The sequence below is a fragment of the Lepisosteus oculatus genome, chromosome 15, assembly GCF_040954835.1.
Source record: "Lepisosteus oculatus isolate fLepOcu1 chromosome 15, fLepOcu1.hap2, whole genome shotgun sequence".
NCBI lineage: Eukaryota > Metazoa > Chordata > Actinopteri > Semionotiformes > Lepisosteidae > Lepisosteus > Lepisosteus oculatus.
Window position 1 is genome coordinate 23,545,156 of NC_090710.1, and position 23,859 is coordinate 23,569,014.

Below are 23,859 nucleotides of genomic sequence, written 5' to 3' on the forward strand. Positions count from 1 at the left end.
TGTGAACAATATCGTATTCATATTTCCTATCGTCTTAGTCATTTGGGTATTTCAATTTGTTTAAAGAAAGCAACATAGTTTCAGTAAAAAATTTGTGTGAGGCATAAACCTCAGTATATGTCATGCAAAATAGATTAATATATTTTCAAAGTCAGATCTGAGTGGGAAGATTTCTGACATTCTGTGACTTGCTTTCAATTTGTAGACGTCTCCCAAGAAAATAATCAAAACACCGTCAATTAGATTTTTACATTTTGAAAATGAAATATTTGACTGATGAACAAATATTTAGGAGGAGAAGGTTTCTTTTCCATCTTTATCTTATGTTGTCACACGGTGACTGTAATGAAAATGACGAGGTATGAGGTACATATGTAAAACCAGAGGGCAAGTTCTGCTATAATTTACATAGTCTATCTGAAAAGATAAGGCACTGGATCTAAATTCTTCTTTTGTTTCCTTGTTTTACACACCTTTTGCTCCTGATCCATTCCTTTCCTTTCTTCCACTCGGTAGTGTGGCTTCATGTAGTATATACTGTAGCAAAGGAAAGAATAACAAAACTACTAGTTAAGTGACCAACTGATAAATCGATTAATTACAGTATTGGTCAATGACAACGTCCCTTAACGAGAGTCAGCAGGAAGATATTGATAATTATATTTTCAATAGTCATTAGCTTCCCAAAAAGTAGAGGTAGTACAAAAGATGCTTTTAACATACGTACAGTACGAAATTTGTCTGATCGCCCCACACTTTCCAAAAGAGAATGAGTACTGATGTAAATCAGAATTTCCTCCAACCTGCCAAAGGCAAATGATTAATCCTGGTGGCGACTTCCAGTTGAACAAAAACAACTATCAGGTGTTAAATTGTAATTCAGTTCAACGTTTTGATTTAATCCGGATGAAACTCATCAATCAGGACATTTTGTCATTGATAATCCGAAAAGGCAACCGTTGTGCTGAGAGAAAAAAGACGACTGTATTTAAGAGTACTGAATTCTGAATTGTAGTGAGATTAGATACACAAAGTAACGAAAATAACAATACTGTATTTCTATACTTTATAGCAACGATGTTCTAGTGCCACCCGGTAGGTAATTTACTGAAAGTGCACACACAGGTATGGTGTCCTTCAGAATGCATTGAAAAGGAGCAGTTTAACAAGTTCTTCCGCTAGATTCTGTTCTTTGCTGTAGTTAGTCTGACAATGGAAAATGACCCAGCCCCACCCTCTCTACCTTTAACATACCGTAGGTAAAACCTAGAACAGTCCAGGAATGTCCAGGAGCAAGAAATCGGCAGAGGAATAGACGGAAACAAGGGAATGATGTGGTACTCTTAATACAGTAATTAGCCAAAACAAGTTAAATTGGCATTTTGGATGACATTCATATTCTAGGTGGAGCTGCGTTTACAACACCGAACGCCCACGAACGCACTGATACCTGTACGGTTGTCTCCTCGTTATGGTCGCATTTTCTGCCTCTGTGGAGTGGAGTCATATAACATTGATTTTTTTTAACTTGCGTATTAAGGACACTGGCACTGAAAGTTTCACGGGGGAAAAATGCGTTCTTCAGACCGTGGGAGACTGTCCGTGTTTTTTATAACACTCTGGATTATATTTCTCAGTCAGGGCAATGGATGTCGCGGGGATATCGCTAAAAAGACTACAGCAGCTAAAGCTTCAACGGGCAAACCAGGTGAAGGCGTACAGGCATACCCAAATGCGGAGAAAGAGAACCTTCCACTTTTCACTATTAACTATCCACGCGTACAGGTTCCGTTAGAAATCACGCTGTGGGTGCTTTTAGCTTCATTCGCGAAAATTGGTAAGCAGGTCCTTTTTTATGAAATTTTCTTATCTCGAATGAAATAAATAGGAACTTCTGTTTGATGACCTGTAAATCTTCATAAATGCCTGTTTTACTGTATATGATACTGGGTGCAGAACCATCAAGCGGAGGTCAAATGATTTTCTTGATAATCAGCTGATGGTAAAAAAAAAATGAATTAAAGAAAACTTGCCTGATCAGAATAGTCAAAAAGTCAATAAGTTTTTTACATCTCATAACATTTCTCAGATCCTAGTTCACAGAATGTATCCATTAAGATATATAAAAAGGATACTAAGGTGATACTTTTACAAATATCTTGATAAGCAAAACAGAGGTGTAGGCCTTCGTATACTGTGCTGTCCCTCCATGAGAACATGTATAATGTTTCTGTTTTCTTGGTATCACAAAGAGTTCACAAACCAAATCAACGATAAGCGCATTTTAGACCTAACGCAGATACCTGTTGCTTATTATTCTTTATAGCACTGAAAATCTATTCATCCATTTTCCAACCAGGGTCATGGTCTGGGTTATGGGGGCACCGGCGCCTATACAGGCAAGCAGCGGGCACAAGGCAGGGCACATCTTGAATGGGATGCTATTCCATGGATGGGCAGGCACTGAGACATAAACACAGCCGACTTTCCCATAAGCCAATTAACGTACATTACCAGTATGTCTTTGGACTGCGGGAGGGAACTGACTTGAAGAGAGGGGAAACATACAAACTCCACACAGACAGCACCCAGGGTCTGGGATTGACCCCAGGACCCTAGTGCCGGAGGCAGCAATGCTGCCCACTGAACCACTCAGCACTGATAAACAGGATGAAATATTTCAAAGTTACTTTTTACAGTGGGAGATGTTGTTAATGTGTTTAGAATGTGCACTTTCAATTGTTGTGTGCTTTTTGCAGGTTTCCATGTTTACCACAAAATAACAGTATGGATCCCAGAGTCGTGCCTTTTAATTGCCATTGGACTGATTGTTGGAGGGATTATGCACTCTGTTCACGAGGAGCCGCCCGCAGTGTTGAGCTCAAATGTCTTTTTCCTCTACATGCTGCCTCCTATTGTGCTTGACTCTGGCTATTTTATGCCCACCCGGCCTTTCTTTCAGAATGTTGGCACAGTCCTGTGGTTTGCCATCGTGGGGACTCTGTGGAACTCCATTGGAATTGGGCTCTCCCTGTTTGCCATCTGTCAAATTGAGGCTCTTGGTCTCAAGGACATTAATATGCAGGATAACCTGCTTTTTGGCTCCATAATTTCAGCAGTGGACCCTGTGGCAGTGCTTACGGTGTTTGAAGACGTCAATGTAAATGAGCAGCTTTATATTGTGGTCTTTGGAGAGTGCCTGTTCAATGATGCTGTCACTGTGGTAAGTCTCTACTGGAGAATGCGTCGGATGTTCTTTTTTCACAGTAAGCAAAAAAAGATGACGAACCTAACCAGTCCAGTATTACACCTGCTGCTATGTCTTGAACAAATAAGATCTACCATGAATTAATAAAAAAAGCAGTATCCAACCTAAACTGGCTCATTGCAACTACCTACTTGATACACCACAAAGTTATGATTCAAGATATTTGAAATCCTGTTTTTTTCTTTAAATTGGTGATTGTAAACAAAAAAATGGAGATTGGTGATTGATAGCCTGTTATACAGTAAAAATGAAAAGGAGGAAACTGATTTACAATCTGATTAATTTTATGTTTAGTGCTTTGTTGATGCATTGACCGACAGGAAGGTTATTTTATTTATTGATATTTTTCCAGGATCCTATAAAGTAAAACAAAGATGGAGGCTACAGCTTGATTCAGCTGTAGTTCAGCATGATTGACTATATTTGACAGATAATTACTTTTGACTTAAAACTACATAATCAAATCTCCATTTTCAGTAAGTGCGCAGTCTTATAAGAAGAAAGGTGCAGATGAGATAAGGTCACTCTGCTCAAATAGTTTGGTTGGTTAGCAAATAGGTACAAGGATCTCTTTCAGTCATTTTCTGAAAGAAGCTAGGGACCCAGCTTCAACAGCACAGGTGGGTAGCCTGTTCTATGATCCTCCAAAGATTCCTCCAACGAAATTCCCTCCAGTTTTCAGTGTGAAATTCACTTCCACATAATTTTCTCATATCCCCTGGTCACTTTTGTTTCTGAAAGTCCATAGGGTTGACTTTGTTAGTGCCTTTGTGGATCTGGTATCAAATCACTTCGAAGTATTTTCTGTAAGGTTTAGATATTCATTTCAAAATCATGTCAAAATAGGACAGTGCTTTGTGACAAAAGATGTACAGTATGTGGTCACTCTTCCATGGACTGAATACTGTACATTGATATGTTTTTTTTATTAGGTAACCAAAATTTAACACAATGTTTTATATGAGGCCTTACAATTATAAGGTAACAAATCTTGATATTTAAGTTCTTACTACTTTGTTATGAAAATTGGAAGTTTTACTACATGCATTTCACTCTCATTTGATTTGAAATGGACTCATCAATAACAATTCTTCCTAACTCCAAAATGTAAAACTAGCATTGCAGTTCCCCTTTAACAAGGTTTAAATACTTACTGTAGCTCCAATCTGGTCTGGATCAAGGAGCTTTCACCTTTAGTTTTTTCTTTTCTTTGTTGTCTTGAGGCCTCCCAACTGCCTGTTTTAAACTGTCTTCCTGGACTGTTAATTGACACTTAATCATTTACCTAGAACTTAAGTAAGGTAAACCAAGGTAAACTTTGTGACTTTTTTGATAATTGAATCTGAGACCTATACTGTACATCTCAGCAAACATCCCCCTTTGCTTGGAAGCTGAAATGCTGACACTAGACACTAGTTCTCCGTTGTATCTAGATACTATTGTATCACTTCATAACAACACATTAAACAACATCTGGTAAATATTTGCCCTATCAAACATTTTGTCCTTCTTACAGTGTAAATAAGCACTTATTATGAATATCTACCATTTCAGTTTCTGCTGCTGATGACTGGGTTTTTCCCTATTTAAATGAGTTACATTCAAAGTTCATGTTTGAGAATTTGTTTGAATTAGCCATTCCACTCTAAATTGTCTTGCATTTTTCTGTATATCTGTGCTACAACAATTTGGTACTTATCTCAATGAGATATAATTTATTGTATCTGTATACAGTATGTATATGTATCTGAGATAACTTTTGCAAAAGAATGGTTTCCAATGGCTGAGAAAGCTGAAGTCTTTTAATACACTTTTTCTCAGCCATGTGTTCTTCATTGATTACGTGAGCAGTTGTACCTAATCAATGTTGAAAAAGTTCTTGTAGAAGATAATCACTGATTTAAGGCTACTTTTCAGTTTGTTTCCAAGGTCTGCAAATTTGTTTGTGTGAAATTTCTTATTTTAAAGTGTCCCTTTTTATTCACTTAGGGCTCATCTTAGCAGAACCTGTGATATAATGAATAGCGCTTCGAAACGCCATGTAATGTGTCTGTAGGTTTTGTACTTTAGGTAAAAAAAGATGATACCATTTTGTCTTGCTGTTTAGTTGCTACTGATTCACCTGTTTCCAACAAAGTGTAATTGGCTGTAATTAATCATTCACCATCTGTTGGCAGCAAAAGGAATATGTTTTAGCAACACAGAGAAGGTGTATGTGCATTAAACTAATACTGATTACTAAAAGATCCTTAAAAGTTTTGAAAAACAAAATTTGGATGTCAGATTCTACTGATATATACAGTATGTACAAACACTTGATTTAATTAATAAAGCCAGTGATCTATTTGGCTGTATGTAGCATATGGAAAGTTCAAGTACAGGTAATATTTAAAGCAGGCAGATAAAGTAGTAGATAAAGTGGTAGAGTTTATATTATTTAACTTGATATGCTTCATAATTTGTTTTCTTTAGCTCTTTTGTTCCCAGTAAGCGGGCGTTAGTTCTGTTTGTTAGCTTTGTCGGTCGCATCAGTCTTACCTATATTAATAGCTGCTTTGTTATCTCAGTATGTCACGGAAGTTTACTTCTTAATATGTCATGGAAATGTACTTCTTAATATGTCATGGAAATGTACTTCTTAATATGTCATGGAAATTTACTTCTGAGAACAGCTGCTATTCTATCTCATTTCCTTGTAAATTGTTTATATTTAATGTTTGTTACCAGTATGCATTTCCTTATACTTTTGCATGTATTTAAAAAAATGGTTTCTGCAGCGAACTGTGAGCCTCTTAATGGTTCATGACAGAAAAAGAAAAGTGTTTAGAAAGTTAAAGTAGAGATCTATCACCGCTGTTTTGGCTTTAGGTTTTAGAGTTCACTAGCCATTTATAAAAATATACTACTACTATTATATTGCATAATATCCTGCAGACCTCAGAAATTAGTTATCTGTAAAAGGTCTACCATGTAGTCCCCTGTCTTTCAGCCTACAAGGATCAGTAATTGTGAGTACTGTGATTTAATTTTCAGATTTCAGATTGTAAAATGCTGGCCACATTTTTCTAATGTCTATCTTTATATTTTAGGACATACTGTAGGTCATGAGATGTAATGGTTTTCTTTAGACTTTTGATGTCCTACTTTTTTATATGTTTCTTGGACTTCCAACACATTGCTATATTTTTCTCTTTTGGAAATATGTCTTGCCATGGTTCTTGACAATCTGTGAACATATTGTTTAAAAGCACTTTATACAGTGATTATTAAGTGCTTCAGCTTCTTACTGAGTTCCCATTTATTGTGTCTGAGACTTTGTATTAATTCTATAATATTTAAATTAGAGATATAAGACAGACTGTATTGTAGAAAATCTTTTTTTGTACTGCAGTTTCCACTTTTGCATCAGAGACATGGTTCGGCACTGTGTCAGACTTGTATGCACAGGGCTAAAATATCATCTACTGCTCTAATTGTGTCAGTTCCATTTTGAATGCATTGCCTTATACTAATTGTCTAAAGGCTGCTTGCATTTCAGTGACAAAGACCTCTCCAACACTAAATTACTGAAGGGAATTTTCTTGTCTAATTCTGTTTTTTTTTTGTATTTCTGCCATGATTTTTATAGGGTTTTCTCTTAAATCTTTCTGACTCTACCTGATCTTCCTCTCAAAAGTTCCCCCTGGCTGCCATCCTTTGATACTCACAATTATGAAATTCATCACCATATTAATAAATGTTTCTTTCCTCGAAGGGCACAAATGACATAAGATTTATAAAAAGCATGTTAAATGTTTTACCTCTAAGTTTCTTCTCAATGCAAAAATAAATATCAGGTACAGTCAGAGAGTTAGCACCACAAAGTCATGAAGTCTTACATCTATTTTGTTTAATTATACGAAACATAATCAAAACAAACCGTTTTGCCAGTGGACTTTCGGCATTTGGAAAAGCTATCTGTGTGGTAATACTTTTTGAATAGAAAAAACTTATAGCTGTAATGGTTTATATTTGCTACATGCTCATCTCCATACGATTGCTATAGAATGTCACAATTGTTCAAACATGTCTTCTTTTCCCAAAGACTAATGTTTAGGCTTTAAGGAGTGAAAGTCAAATCACTCCTTTACCATCCACTCCTGGTGAACATGATTCTCCTCTTTCCTCAGGTGTTATACAACATGCTCACCTTTGTAGCAGATATGCCAGAAGTGGAATCTGTCGATGTCTTCCTTGGCATTGCAAAGTTTTTTATTGTCGGGGTTGGAGGAATGCTGTTTGGATTTCTGTTTGGGTTTATGGCGGCATTTACGACACGGTTCACAACCAATGTCCGATCAATCGAGCCTCTCTTTGTCTTCATGTACAGCTACCTTGCCTATCTGATAGCAGAGATGTTGTCAATTTCCAGCATCATGGCGTAAGTATACATAGTGGCCTAATTAGCACAGATTCAACAGGATACACCATAGACCATGCTAAAAATAGATAAAACACTACGGAAATCTGAAATCATTGTTTAACTCATTCTACTCGAATATGTAAACAATCAATGTAGATCAGCACACAATGTACAGTAGATACAACAAAAGTATAAAACTTTCAGAAAACTTTCAGAAGTTATTAGAAATATGCCTATGTATAGTATATTTTGTAATAAAATCTTTATCCTTGACATATATACAAATGTCAATTAATTAAATGTTCTGTGCACTGGAGGACAGAACTTCTCAGTGACATCTTTTTCCGCTTATCCATAGCATTATAATGTGTGCCTTGACGATGAAGTACTACGTGGAGGAGAATGTGTCCCAGAGGTCCTGCACCACCATCAGACACGTTATCAAGATGTTCGGCACTGTTTCAGAGACCCTCATCTTCTTCTTCCTCGGAGTTGTAACTATTACAACTGACCACGAGTGTAACTGGGGCTACATCTGCTTCACCATCTTCTTCTGCTTTTTTTGGAGGGGATTAGGTGACATTTGTTTTAATTTTATACAGCTGTTCTTACAACAGATGGTAACTGCTTCCTTTCAAAGAAGGGATACCACACAAAGGTTCTTGAATAGAGTAGCGTGACTACTGTAGGATTTATGAATGTCATAAAAAGATCAAATAGATAAAGTATCTGTCAGTTACCGACATTTGAATTAGAAAGTATATCATTGATTGTGTGTTGCATTTCAAAGAAAAAAAATATCTGATTCTCAGGTTGCAGAGAAATATTACAATGAATTATGTACTGTAAGAGGACCAGGGGAAGGGTCTTTTATAACCGGTATTTCGTAACGAAACACTGGATATACAAGATATAGACCTAGGCAAGATGGCCACCAAGGATAACCAGCTGACCCGCTGTTGGAAAAGATCTATGTAGCGGAACAATGAGACCCAGGTGAGCTGTGTCAGGAAACAGAATATAAATGCCCCAGAAGCAGTGAGCCGGTGCGGAAGTTGATGAGGTGAAAGCGTTTTGATGGAAGGAGAGATTTACGATTGTGCTGGAAGGAACTAAAGAATAACGGACTATTGGATACGGTATATGACAAAGATTTACGGACTTCGACTTGGATACGGTGCGGATTAGTGTGGACATACGGGCTCGAATATTTGGATCGTTTAAGGATACTGGCAACAGATTACGGAACAGATTTGGAAAACATACGGACGGAGGACAAAAGAAGATCAGTGTGGTGTGAGTTACATCTCTTTTACACTTGTTTTCCCCCAGCGATACCACAATTGGTGGAGGATGCGGGCACTCGCTGCTCGGGTTTGAGAATCAAAGAAAGTTTTTTTTTGCGTGTGTGGTGAGAAACAATGGAACAGCTAATACAGCAATTGTCCCAGGCCACCCTCGCCCAGTTTCAGGCTTTAAAAGGACGGCAAGAAGCTATCCAAGCGCAACGGGAGGCAAATCAAATTCAAACCGAAACTAACGAACGAATTATAGAGGGGCAGAAATTAGTACGGGAAGAATTGCAAGGATTAGGGGAAGAATTCAGGCAGACCCCAGTAACAGGGAGAGACACCGTTCAGGCTGAACAAATTGGGCTACAAAAGATGACGGAACTTGATGATGTGGAGGCATATTTAACCACATTTGAAAGAACTGCATCTCGAAATGCATGGCCCAAGGAGCAATGGGCCGGTAGAGTAGCACCTTATTTAATTGGGGAAGCCCAAAAGGCCTATTATGATTTAAAAGAAGATGCAGAGAATTATGAGACTCTGAAAAAGGAGATTTTGGCAAGACTAGGGGTAACCATGGCAATGCAAGCGGTCCGGTTTCACAATTGGAGATACCAAATGGACAAGCCTATGAGGTCTCGGATGTTTGACCTGGTACATCTGGCAAAGAAATGGCTCCAGCCAGGAGAATTAAACCCAGGACAGGTGGTAGAAATGGTGGTGTTGGATCACTTTGTGAGGAGTCTGCCTGTTCATCTGAAAAGGAAAGTGAGTGATGGGGATCCCCAGACACTAGATCAGGCAGTGGATTTAATGGACAGACAACTTGCCACGGAGGCCTTGATTAGGGAGGAAAAGGGAGACTTTCGAAAAGAGGAGAGAAGAAGCCCCAAGAGTCTGGAAACTGAAATGAAGTATCGGCTAATAAAGTACAATGATTATCGAGGACCTATACAGTTTAAGAAACCTCTTGAGGAAAGATCAGACTCGAGGCCCCGACCATGGAAAGAAACCAGACGATGTTTTAATTGTCATGAAGAAGGGCGTTTAGCCAGCCAACTGCCTGTCAGAACCCATGCAGGTAGACCCCAGAGATGAAGCCAAGTGTAACTACCTTACAGCACGGGTCCCAACCTGTGAGGATCCCCATCTTACGAAAATCGAGATGGAGGAGAACCCGTCGGGGCCTTGTTGGACTCCTGCGGTACTGTGACCCTGGTGACCCCTACAATACTTCCTGGAGAACTGGAGATCTGGAGAACAGAGGGGATACCCATTACTTGCATTCACGGGGATACCAAGGTCTATCCGACAGTAGAAATTAGCATCTCTACGGAACAGGGGACCTACCGTTCAACTGTCGGAGTGGTTGAGCAGTTGCCTTACCCTGTGGTACTGGGACAAGACTGTCCCTACTTCCTCCAAACTTGGAATACTGTCCAAACAGCTAGGTGAAGACCAATTCCCTGTCCAGAAGGCCGAGGTGACGCCCCTAATGATGTCCCAGATGAGACAGACCCACAAGAAGGAGGAACTGGACCTGGAGATGAATTTGTAAATATGGATTTACCAGACTTGGAGCCACCCGAACATCGTGGTAGGTTTGGGACCGCCCAATTAGATGGAAATTTGAAGCATGCGTGGGGACATGTCAGGAAAATTGATGGGAAGTGGTGTACTGACCCTAGTACATTGAGTTACCCCTATTTCATGATAAAAAATAATCTCCTCTATCAGGTGCAGCAGAAGGGACAGGAAGAAGTGGAACAACTTCTGATTCCCCAGGCCTACCAGATGAAGGTCCTTAACTTGGCCCATGTCCACCTCCTGGGTGGACACCTAGGGGTGAAGAAGACGTCTGAGAGACTACTCTCTAGGTTCTTTTGGCCAGGGATCTATAAGGCCATTGAGAAGTACTGTCGGGAATGCCCGGAGTGTCGGAAAACTGCTCCACAACCTTATTACAGAAACCCTTTGATTCCCCTCCCAATTATTGAAACCCCCTTTGAACGGATTGGGATGGATTTGGTGGGGCCCCTGATCCGAACCACCAAAGGTCACCAGTATATTAGAGTGATAGTGGACTATGCTACAAGGTACCCCGAAGCCATTCTGCTGAGAGCTGCCACCGCCCAAAATATAGCTAGGGAGCTAGTACAACTGCTTGCTCGGGTCAGAATTCCTTAAGAGATCTTAACTGATCAAGGAACTCCTTTCATGTCTAAAGTAATGCGAGACTTATGTAAGCTACTGGGAATACACCAGATCCGAACCTTGGTCTATCACCCTCAAACTGACGGGCTAGTCGAACGTTTTAATAAGACCCTGAAAAGCATGCAGAGGAAGGCTATGCAAAAGGATGGGGGGGAAAAAATTGGGATCAGCTGCTCCCGTATCTCATGTTCGCGGTACGAGAAGTGCCACAGGCCTCGACCGTTTTTTCCCCCATTTGAATTGCTATACTCTCGGAAACCACAGGGCCTATTAGAATCTTGGGAACGGCTACCCTCACCTTTACAGACCATCATCGAACAAGTGGAACAAATGAGAGAAAGAATAAACGTTATTGTTCCCAATGTGAAAGAAAAGCTGGAAAAGACACAGGCTCAACAAAAACAAGTTTATAATAGGGGAGCTATTGCGAGAGAATTTCAACTGGGTGATAAAGTACTGGTATTAGTTCCGACCCCGGAATGTAAATTCTTGGCCTCCTGGCCGGGCCCTATGAGGTGGTGGAAAAGGTGGGACAGGTCAACTATAAGGTCAAGCAGCATGACCGAAGACGGCAGCATCAAATCTACCACATCAATTTATTGAAGAAATGGCATGGGACCGAAGTTCTGCTCACCCACTTCTCCCATGACCCGTTGGAAGAAGAAACGGGAGCTGTAGCCATGGGAGACCTGGCTCCGCCTCAGAAACGGGAACTACAAGAATTCCTGTCCCAAAACAAAGATGTTTTTTTCCCCGACACCTGGTCGAACCCGTCTTATACGACATAAGATTACCACGGAACCAGGGAAGAAGGTAAGACTACCCCCGTATCGAGTACCTGAAGCTAAAAGGAAATTGATTAAAGAAGAGGTGGAAAAGATGCTAGAAATGGGAATAATAGAAGAATCCCATAGTGAGTGGGCTAGCCCGATAGTTCTGATCCCCAAGCCGGATGGAACTATTCGATTTTGTAACAATTTGAAACGGTTAAATGAGATCTCGCTGTTCGATGCATTCCCCAAGCCCCGTATTGATGAACTAATCGAGCGATTAGATAACGCCCGATACATCAGCACCCTTGATCTTACGAAGGGATATTGGCAAGTGCCGCTGGCCGAAGAAGACAAAGCCAAGACCGCTTTTGCCACACCTGAGGGGCTATATCCGAACATTTTTGGGACTTGTGAGTTATCGACGTTTCATTCCAGGGTTTGCCTCCATTGCCGCACCTTTGCACAATTTAACAAAGACGAGTTCTCCGGAAAAAATAAAATGGACAGACTTGGAAGAGAGGGCCTTTCAAGACTTAAAAACATCTCTCTCTTCTCAACCTGTCTTGCAGGTACCGGACTTCAATAAACCTTTCATGGTACAAACTGATGCTTCTGACACTGGAATTGGAGCCATACTCTTGCAAGAAATTGATGGACTGGAGCATATATTAGTCACAGGTTAAATCCTGATGGAAAAACACTATTCTACCATAGAGAAAGAATGTCTAGCCATAAAATGGGCCCTGGACTATTTGAGATATTATTTATTAGGAAGACGATTTAGGATAGGAGAGATTTAGGATTGTGCTGGAAGGAACTAAAGAATAACAGACTATTGGATACGGTATGACAAAGATTTACGGACTTCGACTTGGCTTGGATATTTGGATCGTTTAAGGATACTGGCAATGGATTACGGAACTGATTTGGAAAACATACGGACATAGGACAAAAGAAGATCAGTGTGGTGTGAGATGCATCTCTTTTACACTTGTTTTCCCCCGGCGATACCACAGTACAGTACTTGCCCTTTCCTGAGTGCTGAAATTAATTGCTATGGATTGCTTTATGAAAGCATGAAGACAGCAGGCATAGATGATAAAAACATCATACCAGTTTAAAATTTGCATTTTAAACCATGTAAAAGTTAGTTTTTGCAAATAATGTTTGTCCTGACAGTTTGTGTTTGTATTTGGGCGACAAGTTCCAAGCATTTTGGAACATTTTGCAAATAAAGTATATAAAAACATGATAATTGCTTTCTTTACCTAGTTAAGCTTTTTTTTTTTGCTCAATGCACCTAGTACATCTGTCCTTCAAACTAGTACTTTTCTATTACTAGAGTTCTGCTCCATTCATCACTTGTCAGTTTTGAACCTCAAGGTAACACTGATTTTATATGGACCAATCAATCACCAGGAGCTAGATACAGCTCTTCAAACCCACTGTAACAAGGAAGAAACCAAAGCACGTACTGAAGGGACAACCCACACATACAACTTGCAAACTGCACAGAAAGTGCCCTAGTATAGAATCAAACCCTGGAGACAGGAACTTTAAGGCTGCTCTTTGGTTCACAAAATGTGGAAAAGTAGTTATTTGTTAGCAGTTGTTAAGTAGTATATAAATGCTATTGCACATAATTGTTCCCTATATGGAATTGAAACCAGGATCATTGCATTTCTAGAAGTGTTTAAAGTCAAACTATAATGACAATTGTCACAAAGCATGTGTTTTGTAAAGTGAAATCACTATAAATGTCTATATTTGGGAGAACTTTCCTGTTTTTTTTTCAATATCCTTCATTTTTTTTTCTTCCAGGCGTCCTTGTCCTGACCCAGATTATCAACCCTTTCCGAACCATACCTTTCAACTTCAAGGACCAGTTCGGCATAGCTTATGGTGGTCTTCGGGGGGCTATCTGCTTTGCCCTGGTGTTTCTCTTGCCCGATAGTGTGGCAAGAAAAAATTTATTTGTCACCGCAACCATTGCAGTGATCATGTTCACTGTCTTCATTCAGGTATTGCACACCTTGTTACCATCATTGCCTGAATTTTTAAGATTGTTTTGTTAGCACACATTACGTCAGCTGTCCTGGTGTAGAAAGTAGAGACACTTGAATACTGTGATGTTCCTTACCTGAGAAATTACACCTTAGACCTTTGGTCTTTGGTTTTGATTCAGTGGTGAATCATCTAAGAGTGTGTATGGGGAGTGTTATACAAACCATTTCTTACTGTGCTTTTCATTGAATGAAATGGTTTCTTCTGCATTGGCTACAGGGCATCAGCATTCGGCCCCTGATAGAGTACATGAATGTCAGGAGGACAAACAGGAAGCTGGATACCATTAATGTGGAGATTCACAGTCGGGCAAGTGGCGGCCAATTTGTTTATTTTTTCTACATCATCTCAGAACTTGGTTTCCCATGAGTAAATGCTGCTGATTCACTATTGACCATGGTGAAATTACTGCTTGATAGTAAATAAAAATAGTCATGCTGAAATAAGCTTAATTTCTCCTGTGACCCTGTGTTGGATAACGCAGTTGGATGGATAAACTATGGCAAATATGATATAGCCTTCACATTCTAATTTTCTGTAATGATTTCATAATGTAACTACTGATTATAACTGATAAGTGTCCCCTTCCTTTTGACAGCTCATGGAGCATACGATTGTGGGTATTGAAGACCTTTGTGGACAATGGAGTCACTACTACTGGAAAGACAAGTAAGAATTGGTGGTTAAATCATGGTTGTACTGTTTTAGTACTAACATGGAACAAAAAGATGAATGTGGTGATCAATAAACTAAAATGTAGTTTGTAGTAAGATTTTTTTAATTGCTCAAATGAAGCTATGTCATCCTATATTAATAGACTGACAATATCTACACCATTTCTTTCAGTATTGAGTACTGTATATTGGGAACACCCACGTTACTCTTCAGTCCCTTTTTGGATAGCCATGGTTTATAAGAATGGGATTCTCTCTGTGGTGAAAGTTTCTGAGGGGAAAAAAGGTTATGGGTCACATTAGAAATAGTGGCATGTATCATATCGGTACCTTACATAAAAAGTGACAAGAGATGTGTTTTATATTCACTGACAGGTTTAAAAAATTTAATGACAAAATCCTTAGGAGAATTCTCATTAAAGAAAACAAGGCAGAGTCCAGCATTGTTGCATTATACAAGAAGCTTGAACTACAGAATGCCATGGAGCTGCTGGATACTGCAGGAGACTTAAGTGCTGCTCCCTCTGTGATATCTTTAAAGTAAGTGCTTCATCTCTATTGTAGATCTTCATGCTTATAAATAATAAGTTTCAAAATAGTTTTGAGGAACATCCAAAGAAGACCTAGACTGTAAAATGCATGTATTTGTAAGGCACTGTAAATGAAATCACTAAATATATTCATAGCTTTCTACTAAATAAAACAATGTATTATCCTTTTAAAATCAATAGTTGTACTATCCTTCAAAAGACACTTTGACACTTGTAATCTCATTGCAATACAGAATACTGACCTGAAAAGTACACTTTTAACTGATCTTCTTAGCCAAGGATTGAAAAGTTCTTTATCGTAAAGCTTCTCCAGAGTCCCCAAATAAAAACAGAGCTGCTGATCCCAAACCACATCATTCACATCCCAGAAGGGCCTAGTCCCCAGTCTTAGCATCCGAAAACTCATAAGATCCAGATGTTGGTGAAATGACTATTGGTTATAACCTCTTTCGAATTTAGATTGGACAATAAACACTGGAACATTTCAGAAGTGGTTAAGCCCCTAGGATGTAACATTTGTTTTTCTTCATCTACAGTGAGGACAAACCTTCTAAACCAAAGACTTTCTTACCGGACGAGCTGAGGAACATGCATGACATGTTGACCAAGAATATGTACAAAATCCGACAAAGGGTATGCCAGTCAAATATTCAGTAAATAGGTTATCTGTGTTTTTTTTCCTTGATCTTTTAATCTAAATGTCTTCTTCTTAAAAAGGGGTTCAAGAGCTATTTCAGGAGATATGTTGAAAACAGTGCATTTTAAGGCAAGAGGAATATTATTGTGCAACAGTATACAGCTTACAGTTTGTGGAAGTAGCCTTAAGGGTGATTCTACTCCTTAACAGTCATACAGTTTGTCTGAATTTCAAAACAACATATTCAGAAACTGTAGTAGGTGGCACACTGGTGCAGTAATTAGCATTGTTACCTCAACAATTGACTATAATTTCTTGTCTTTGTTTTGGAAGTGTGCAGCTGCTCCATGTGTCGCTAATACATGCATTGGACCCATGTTAAAATACAGCCTGTTGCCTTGCTTTGCTTGTAGTACTGTACTACAAAATGACCAGAATCTACAAAGCCGGTTTACTGTAAACTGAAGGCACATTTCTAGTTAAAGAGTCATGAAAGAATTACTTCATAGAATATAGGGATGCAGTGTCAATGCCTAGATCCACCTATTTTTCTTATAAAGAAGAATGCTTGATTTAGCCATAAATCTGTTGCTAAAGCCAAGGTCTCCTATCACATTACCTGCTTCATCTTATTTGTGCAGTGTTTTAATGCTTTTTTAAAACTAAACTTAGGCTCCTTAGGTTTGGAATATCTGGCATTTGTTGTTCAACTTTAGACCATCGCAAATGGGGTGCTCCACGCCATTGTTTTCTTCTGGTTTTGCTTTTTCTTAATTTGCTTGTTTTTTTTTTTTGGCTATTGTGATATAGTTTGACTGCATTTAAACATCATATTATTATAATTGTTATTGTGATGACATCACATGGAAACACATCTACCTTACATAATCATTGACAGTTCTAATGTGTGGGGCAAATGTCAAAAATCTAAAACTTGAATAGTTTGTAGGGAAGAAAGATGACAAAGGTTTTATTCTGGTAATTCAGGCACTTTCATTTCCTTGCCTTATAGACCATATCCTATACCAGCAAGTATGCTCTGCCAGATGACAGTAAAACACAAGAAATCTTGATTCGCCGTCATGCCAGCATGAGGAAAAGTTTGAGAGGAAGAAGCTTACAGAGACCCGTGAGTTTTTAAGAATAATACTTTACACAGATCAGATGTGCTTTCTAAAGGAATAGCTTTGTTTTGATTGGGAAGTATTCTAATTAAATGACTCAATATGTATTGTGTGTGCAATCTGATCCTGATGCATACAGGGGAAAACAGGGCCTTAGTAAATAAAAGAGGTTTATTTTGCTGTTTCACAAGAACCCAGTTTTAATGTGAGGTTACAGCTGGTTCCAGTGAAATACTATAATTTAGACTAAGAACATTTCTGTTTTTGCATGAGGCCTTTTTGTACTTAATCTGACCTTGATTGTGATGGTCTGAGGTGCATCCTGAAGACTCTGGCATCTGTACCAGCCTTTCCCTGATGCCTCCCCTCCCACCCCTAGTGTTCTGGGTACAAATACAGTACCTCCTGTTCCCTGTTTTACAGTAAAATCACTTCCACATAGACTCTTGTTCTCTTTGCTCCATGTTGAACTTTTAATTCAGAAAGTCCCTAGGGTTGAATTAAAATAAGCAATGTGAGTATGCTTGCAGCATTAATGGACTTGTGCCATTTTGACAAGATTGGTTTCAAACTGTGTAGGAGCTTAAAAGTAATACGTTCTACTCTTGAATAGGTTGTAGAAAATGAATTAATATCAATACTACAGCATTAATCCAAAGCAACATGGGATTAGTGGTAAGAAAACCTTTTGTCCTCAGCCAAAGCATGTCAGCTAATAAGCAGTACTCACTATCCTTTTTCTACAGTGGTTTCATGGCTCTATCTTGGTGAACTGTGTATTGGTGTAAGGGTTATGGACATATACAGTACCATTAGCAATTGAATGAGATCCTCAGATTGATTAACTGCTAGCAACCAAACAAACTAGGCTGGTTAAATGGACCCTTCTCATTTGTATGACTTATTATGTTCTAAAACAACAGCAACCACCCACCTCGAAACCTCAATAGGCACCTGAATGGAACACACCTTTTCCGTTTTATTTATACTTTGTTTTCCCCCCATTCTGGCTGTGTACTATGAGAAGTATTCACATTACATTGTTGTAATTTTCCTCACAGGTCATTGCCAAGTCACACAAATACTTTTCACTCCCTGCTGGCCAGAGTCTTGTGCACAGAAAAACCAGTTTTGCAGGTATGGTTTGAGATGTCACATCCTGTTACTCTGAATTTATCATTTGTTCAGTCAAATTAATTGTAGGAGAAGCCCGGTGTCCCATTCAAATTTCTGGGACACAAAAACTTTAAAAATTTAAATAAAACACAAGTTTGAAATACTACTTAATTATTCATTGTATTTATGTAACACCTTTCATCCCAGAAGACCAGAAGCAAAAGTGCTTTTCTGTTTTTCAGTTTCTTGAATAATTATTTAGTGATAACCTTTCAATTAAAGTTATCTGCTGTTAATTCGGATTGGTGACTCCTTTTGATATGGTGAAGTATTGTGCAGCCTCTCCAAACTGTCCTCAGACAGTAACTCTCTCTTCTCACCTTTTCCTCTAAAAAACACAAATGGGCAGCACACTGCAAACTCTGCTTACCTCTTAGCACTCACTGCTTGACATCCACCAGTCTAGCCTGCATCTCGCAGACTCTGAGTAAACCTGAGTTACTGATGCTTTTTAATTAGTTAATGCTGCGTACCTCTCTTTTGTTTTCTCTTTTCGTGACCTGCGGCTTTTGAATGTATGTCACACTAGCCTTCTGGCAGCAGCACTTGCTGATCTGGAATCTCTGGTAACTCTTACATCTGCTTTGGCAATTTCACTAACCAGGATCCCTGGTGTGACTTTGCACCTCACTCGCTCTCTGCTGGTGTCTCCCAAGGCTCGGTACATCGCTAGTCTCTATTTACACTTGCTGCCGAGGACAAAGGCTTTCCATATCACGTTTCTATGGGTGACTAAGATCCTCTTTTCTTACCTCTAACTCCTTTTATCTCCTGTTGGATGCATTCTCATACTTTGCCTTTCTAAACCTGACCTTTTCCTCTTTCCCTTTCTGCCGACTTCTCCCTCTCTAGTCCTCTTGATTCCTCCACCCTTTGCCCCCAAGAACCTATCAATCATTTTAAACCCCTTGCCCATTCCCATCACATTTCTGCCCTGGCTTGCTCCTGCCACTTCTTCTTGGGAGATATCTGCCAGATCTAACCTTATGCATTTGTCACTACAGCTAGGTCAGGTCCTCATGCTCCCCCACCTGGACCATTGCAAATGACTCCTGGTCATCCCTATTCACCTTCTCAACTTGCTCAGAACTCAGAATCTGGCTGGTCTTTTCTCTACCTTGCTACCTAGTGCCATACCGTTACTCTCCATTGACTCTGACATTTCCTAACACTCATTCGTGGCTGTTGCTGTCTTAGCCCGCTCTGCCCCACTCTATTTCCAGCATGGCAGCCCGAGCTCTCTGCCCCTCTTCCTCTGCCACACTGTTTGTCCCTCCGCTATGCTCCCTCATTTTCAGGACCTGTTTGTTCATTTTCACAGTGGTAGAAGGAACTAACCATTGAAATCAGAGCTGCTTAGTGTCTGCTTTCAGCATCTCCTGAAGACTCCCAGCCCTGTGTAGTTGTCTTACCTACTGTACAACATGTTTACTGCTCGATGGTCTTTGTTTTCACTCTAGTCTGTGCTGCATAGCCATTGCGTTTACCTGCAATCATTTTATGCTTATTTTCTTCTGTATTTGAATGATTTCTTAACACATTATTTTGTAAGTTGCACTGCCTTAACTGCATGCAATCTTTATTTTAAATATTTGGTTGTAAATATGGCAGTTTTTAAATGTAGCTTGATCAACCATTTGCAACTTTCAGATTAAAGCTCCTTTTTAGGAGCTATAAAATAACAATGTATCTCCCATCCATCTGGGGAACTTCCAGGTGGGAAATCACAGTTTGACAGGAACCTCCAGGTCCATTGGGGAAAACATCTGTGACACAGCTTTAATGTGGAAAGTTCCCCTGAGCCATGCTGCTAGAAACTAGAATTATCTATCCCATTATTAAAGAAATAAGCTAAAATATTACTGTTAACACTGACTGCTGTAAGCATATTATACTTTTTTACATTTTTAAAATGCAAAACAATATATTGAAAATGGTCTATATTTTACACCTCAGATCTCTAAATAGTTTGGAATTCCTAAAGGTCCACTTCAGTTCAGTTAATGAATCAGTTTCTCTTCTCCACGTGATGTGCTGTGCAGTGGAGCTTGTGGTGCGTGATGACTTCCACTCAGCTCCCAGGAGTGTGCAGTGGGTCCTGTCCCATACATGACCTCCCTTGAGGTGAAATGTGTTATGTACTGTAGTATAAAAGCTAATAGCTGTTATTATTAGCAGATACAGAAAACATTTTATAGGAAATGGGGGGAAAATACGCTTGGATGAAAATAACTTCTCAATTCTGGTCTAAAAAATCCAAGACACAGGTAGGTACGTACTGCTGTACAACCTGAACCCACTGTATGTAAATACAGTATAATGTACAGTATGCTGTATTTTTGTCATGGAAGCATCAAAACTCTTCATCAATATGAAGACTAGTATTTCACTGAGCTTTTTATTCTCCTCATAATTTCCTTATTATGCACTGACTGTACAAATCCAGCCATTCAAAATGAGCGAGGTACTCTGCGTTAAACGTGGTGGACATGGCACAATATTCCACAATCTGCCGCGTTTTTATTGTATTGGGTTTTACTGTATGTGGATTGCTGGGTGTTAAGGGGGGGATATGCTATGTAACCCTTTTTTTAATCTCAGCTAGCGAAGTCCTACCCCTGAAGAACTCTTCTGGCAGTCCCAGTGTGCTACCCAGAGCTGCACGACCAGCCAGAGCACCAGACCCTTCAAGGCCCATGATGCCACTCAGGAGACTGAACACTGTGAGGGAGGTGCCCAATTCCAGGAACCGCCAGACCCCACTGTTGCATATTGAAGTTGAAGGAGAAGCTCGGAGGGGTCTGGGCTCCAAGAGGCAATGCTCAAGCGCCAGCGACTCCCGGGTTTCCATGCCAAGGCGGCACTTCGGTTTTCTCGCTGACGGAGCCTCAGACGACAACAAAAATAAGCTTGAGGAGGAACTTCAGCCGCCTGTTGGCTGGGCCCCAGAGTCGCGGGATCCCAGGGACAAAGGAGCTAGCAACCCTCTGCTGCGAAGACCATGGGATTCACAAAGGCCCTGAGCAAGCAGTCCCACAGTGGACCTGGGAGCCTCCTCCCCCTCAGTCTGGGATTAGAGCTACTGTAGTAGGTGCGCTAACGGTTAGTTTGTGAGCCTAGTATTTTAAACTTTTAAAAATTTCATTCTGGTAAGTAATTGCTACTTTTTTGAAAGACTCAGTTAAACTGAATGTATTAGAATCTTCCACTGTAAGAATCATACATGTACTGTGTGTGTGTGTATATATATATGCTATATAAGAATAATAATATGAGTGCTCTTCTTCAATATATGCAATATTCAGTATAATGTTGTATGTGACTTTATGATAAGATGAGCACTATGCTTACTCCACATCAAAAGTAAAAAAACCTCTGTGCACTCTTATTCAAAGAATCATACATGTCTCTAGAAGGATCAGTAAGACAGAAGAAAAGATCATATACTGTACTGTTTGAGTGAATAATCCTTAAATGAAATGGTCATTCTTAAAAGAAACCTACCACTTATTTAAATTTGTCATCTGTCCCTTTTCCCATTTATTGTATTTGAGTGTCTACAATCATTCTTTATGATACAGGTCAGCAATTTTTTTTACCTTAAAGTATATTTGAGCGTTTTGAAGTTCTGAATGATCCTGAAGTTGCTCCCTTTTAAACATGTGTACCTTAAAATCCAGTCATGTTCATGCAAGGCCATATCAGTTTATCATTGTTATTATTATCGTTGTATGGAAACTGTATTTTGTGGACTCTAATGTTCTACTTAGAAAAGTCCATAATTAAAATCTTATTTACATTACTATATCTAATGCGCATTTCCCATTTAGTAGAAAATATCAATCAAATTGTCTAAGCCCCGCTATAGTGGACTAGAGCCTCTGCATTTCCACTTTACATCTGTGATAAAACCTACATGTCCTTATAATTGCTTGATGTTGCAGAAATAAAAACTAAACCAACATTACAATTAGTGACTTCCACCCTATCCAAATTGCAAAATAGTGAAAAATATCAATGTAACTTGCATGACAGCAATTTTTGTCACTTCGGGACAACTTGGTCATTTTTTTTTAATTCCTTTCAAGATTTTATTGTTTAGCATAACAATTCATATGCAGGGCACCTCTCCCTACTCTGCACTCCTTCATGAAACTTGGTTAGGTCTGGAAAACATTGACTTATTTTCAAACTATGTAATACACACATTTCTGTTAGAATTTTGTTAGACTTAAAGAATCATACATAACCAATGAACAGGAAAAGCATGTGTACTGTACTACACCCTTTTAAACAAGTCCTGTAGCTGATAAGGCATCTGGGAAAACCTTGCACTTACAGTACCACAAGGTGATAAGCTAACTACTTCACTCCTTGTGCTCTTGATTAAAGAAATGCAGAAACTACTGATTGCACATGGACAATTCCAGCACAGTACTTTCTTTGTGCTTTCCACAACAGGACTGCAGTGTAGCTTTGGTGCCTTCTTAGTGGAAATTGGTGCTGTGTTTCCAAAACAACATAAATATCTGGAGTTGACAACCACGTTAAAATTAATTGAGCTACTTAGTAGAAATGAACATTTTTACCAGTAAAAAGTATAATTTTAATGCCAATGAATAAAGGTTCTTCAGTAACTGTTCATCTAGTGACTAATGTTGGAAGGTGCTACTTAGAATGCTATATTACCATTCTAAGTGAATATATGAAGAAAGCAATAAGTTATTTTTATCCATTCATGCTAAGCACAGGTTTAACTTGAAAGGTGAGTAGAAGTGATTCATTGCTGCACAGTTCTGAATGCAAGGAAGTTTCAGAGAGATTGTATTAACTTCACTGGCATTCTTAAAAAGGGATGTATATGTATGGAATCTAGATTAAACTGTTTTTTTACTAAGTGGACACCATGGATATTTCTGAAATGTCTGTATGTTGTGAAAAAAAGTGTTTCATGGGAATTGTTTTTTTTTTAGTTTATGAAACGTGAAGGGACAGGGGTATCAGAATTGTGCTTAAGGAAGGTGTCAGTAAAGTTGTCCCTTAACTTAACTTTCCTACATCTTTTTGCAGTATGTTGATACAACACACCATTTCCTGGTCTCTACTAAAGGTGATAAATTTGCTTGCTGTCACAATGGTTTACTATATATATGGTATATTGTAGATTAAGCTAAAGTTAAAGAATCCTACAGAGCAGTCTTCTGTTTAAGAAGGAAGACTTCCCCTGTATACTGTATCACAGTATTTATGCTATAAATTTGGAAACACTTCACATAAACAAACTATTTTAGTTGTTTTAAAAATAAAGTTCTACTTTGAAATGAATGGTGTAATGAAGCATAATGTGATTTTTAAAAATAAATCTGGTTTCCTTTCATTAGTAGTACTCTTATGAAAATTGATTTACAAGCATTACATCCTGTATAAATACACAGTCACTTTCTGTTTACCTTACCTTTTTACTGAACCGGTCAAGACAGAAGATGGAAATGTGAGCGAAAGGGAGAGCTGAACGTAGAAAACTGTTAAAGGTTATGATGCTAATTAATACGTATGTTTCTGTCCAAATGGTTCAATATAGATTTAATGGCAGTCTTTTACTGACACCTAGTGGACAGCTGTGTTTTCCTCCAAGCAAGCATACACATAAACAAGTGTGTCTCTAAAATTAGTTATTATAAATC

General features: G+C 39.0%; 1 protein-coding gene across 1 annotated transcript; it reads left to right on the forward strand.

Moving 5' to 3' along the window:
- Positions 1–1,220: 1,220 nt before the first annotated feature.
- On the forward strand, positions 1,221–23,077 carry slc9a2 (solute carrier family 9 member 2). The gene is made up of 12 exons (XM_015364059.2): positions 1,221–1,837; positions 2,760–3,223; positions 7,438–7,688; positions 8,029–8,246; positions 13,771–13,970; positions 14,233–14,322; positions 14,612–14,682; positions 15,063–15,227; positions 15,775–15,871; positions 16,888–17,004; positions 18,061–18,136; positions 20,777–23,077. Exons 1-12 carry the CDS (start codon positions 1,573–1,575, stop codon positions 21,196–21,198), a joined length of 2,436 nt encoding a protein of 811 aa, XP_015219545.2. The 5' UTR covers positions 1,221–1,572; the 3' UTR covers positions 21,199–23,077.
- Positions 23,078–23,859: the final 782 nt, after the last annotated feature.

Bases quoted from the DNA above. Each gene is read 5' to 3' on its own strand.
- slc9a2 (XM_015364059.2), top strand. From the start codon at position 1,573: ATGCGTTCTTCAGACCGTGGGAGACTGTCCGTGTTTTTTATAACACTC. The intron at 3,224-7,437 runs GTAAGTCTCTAC...CTCTTTCCTCAG, and splicing joins TCAATGATGCTGTCACTGTG to GTGTTATACAACATGCTCAC. The intron at 17,005-18,060 runs GTGAGTTTTTAA...TTTTCCTCACAG, and splicing joins GAAGAAGCTTACAGAGACCC to GTCATTGCCAAGTCACACAA.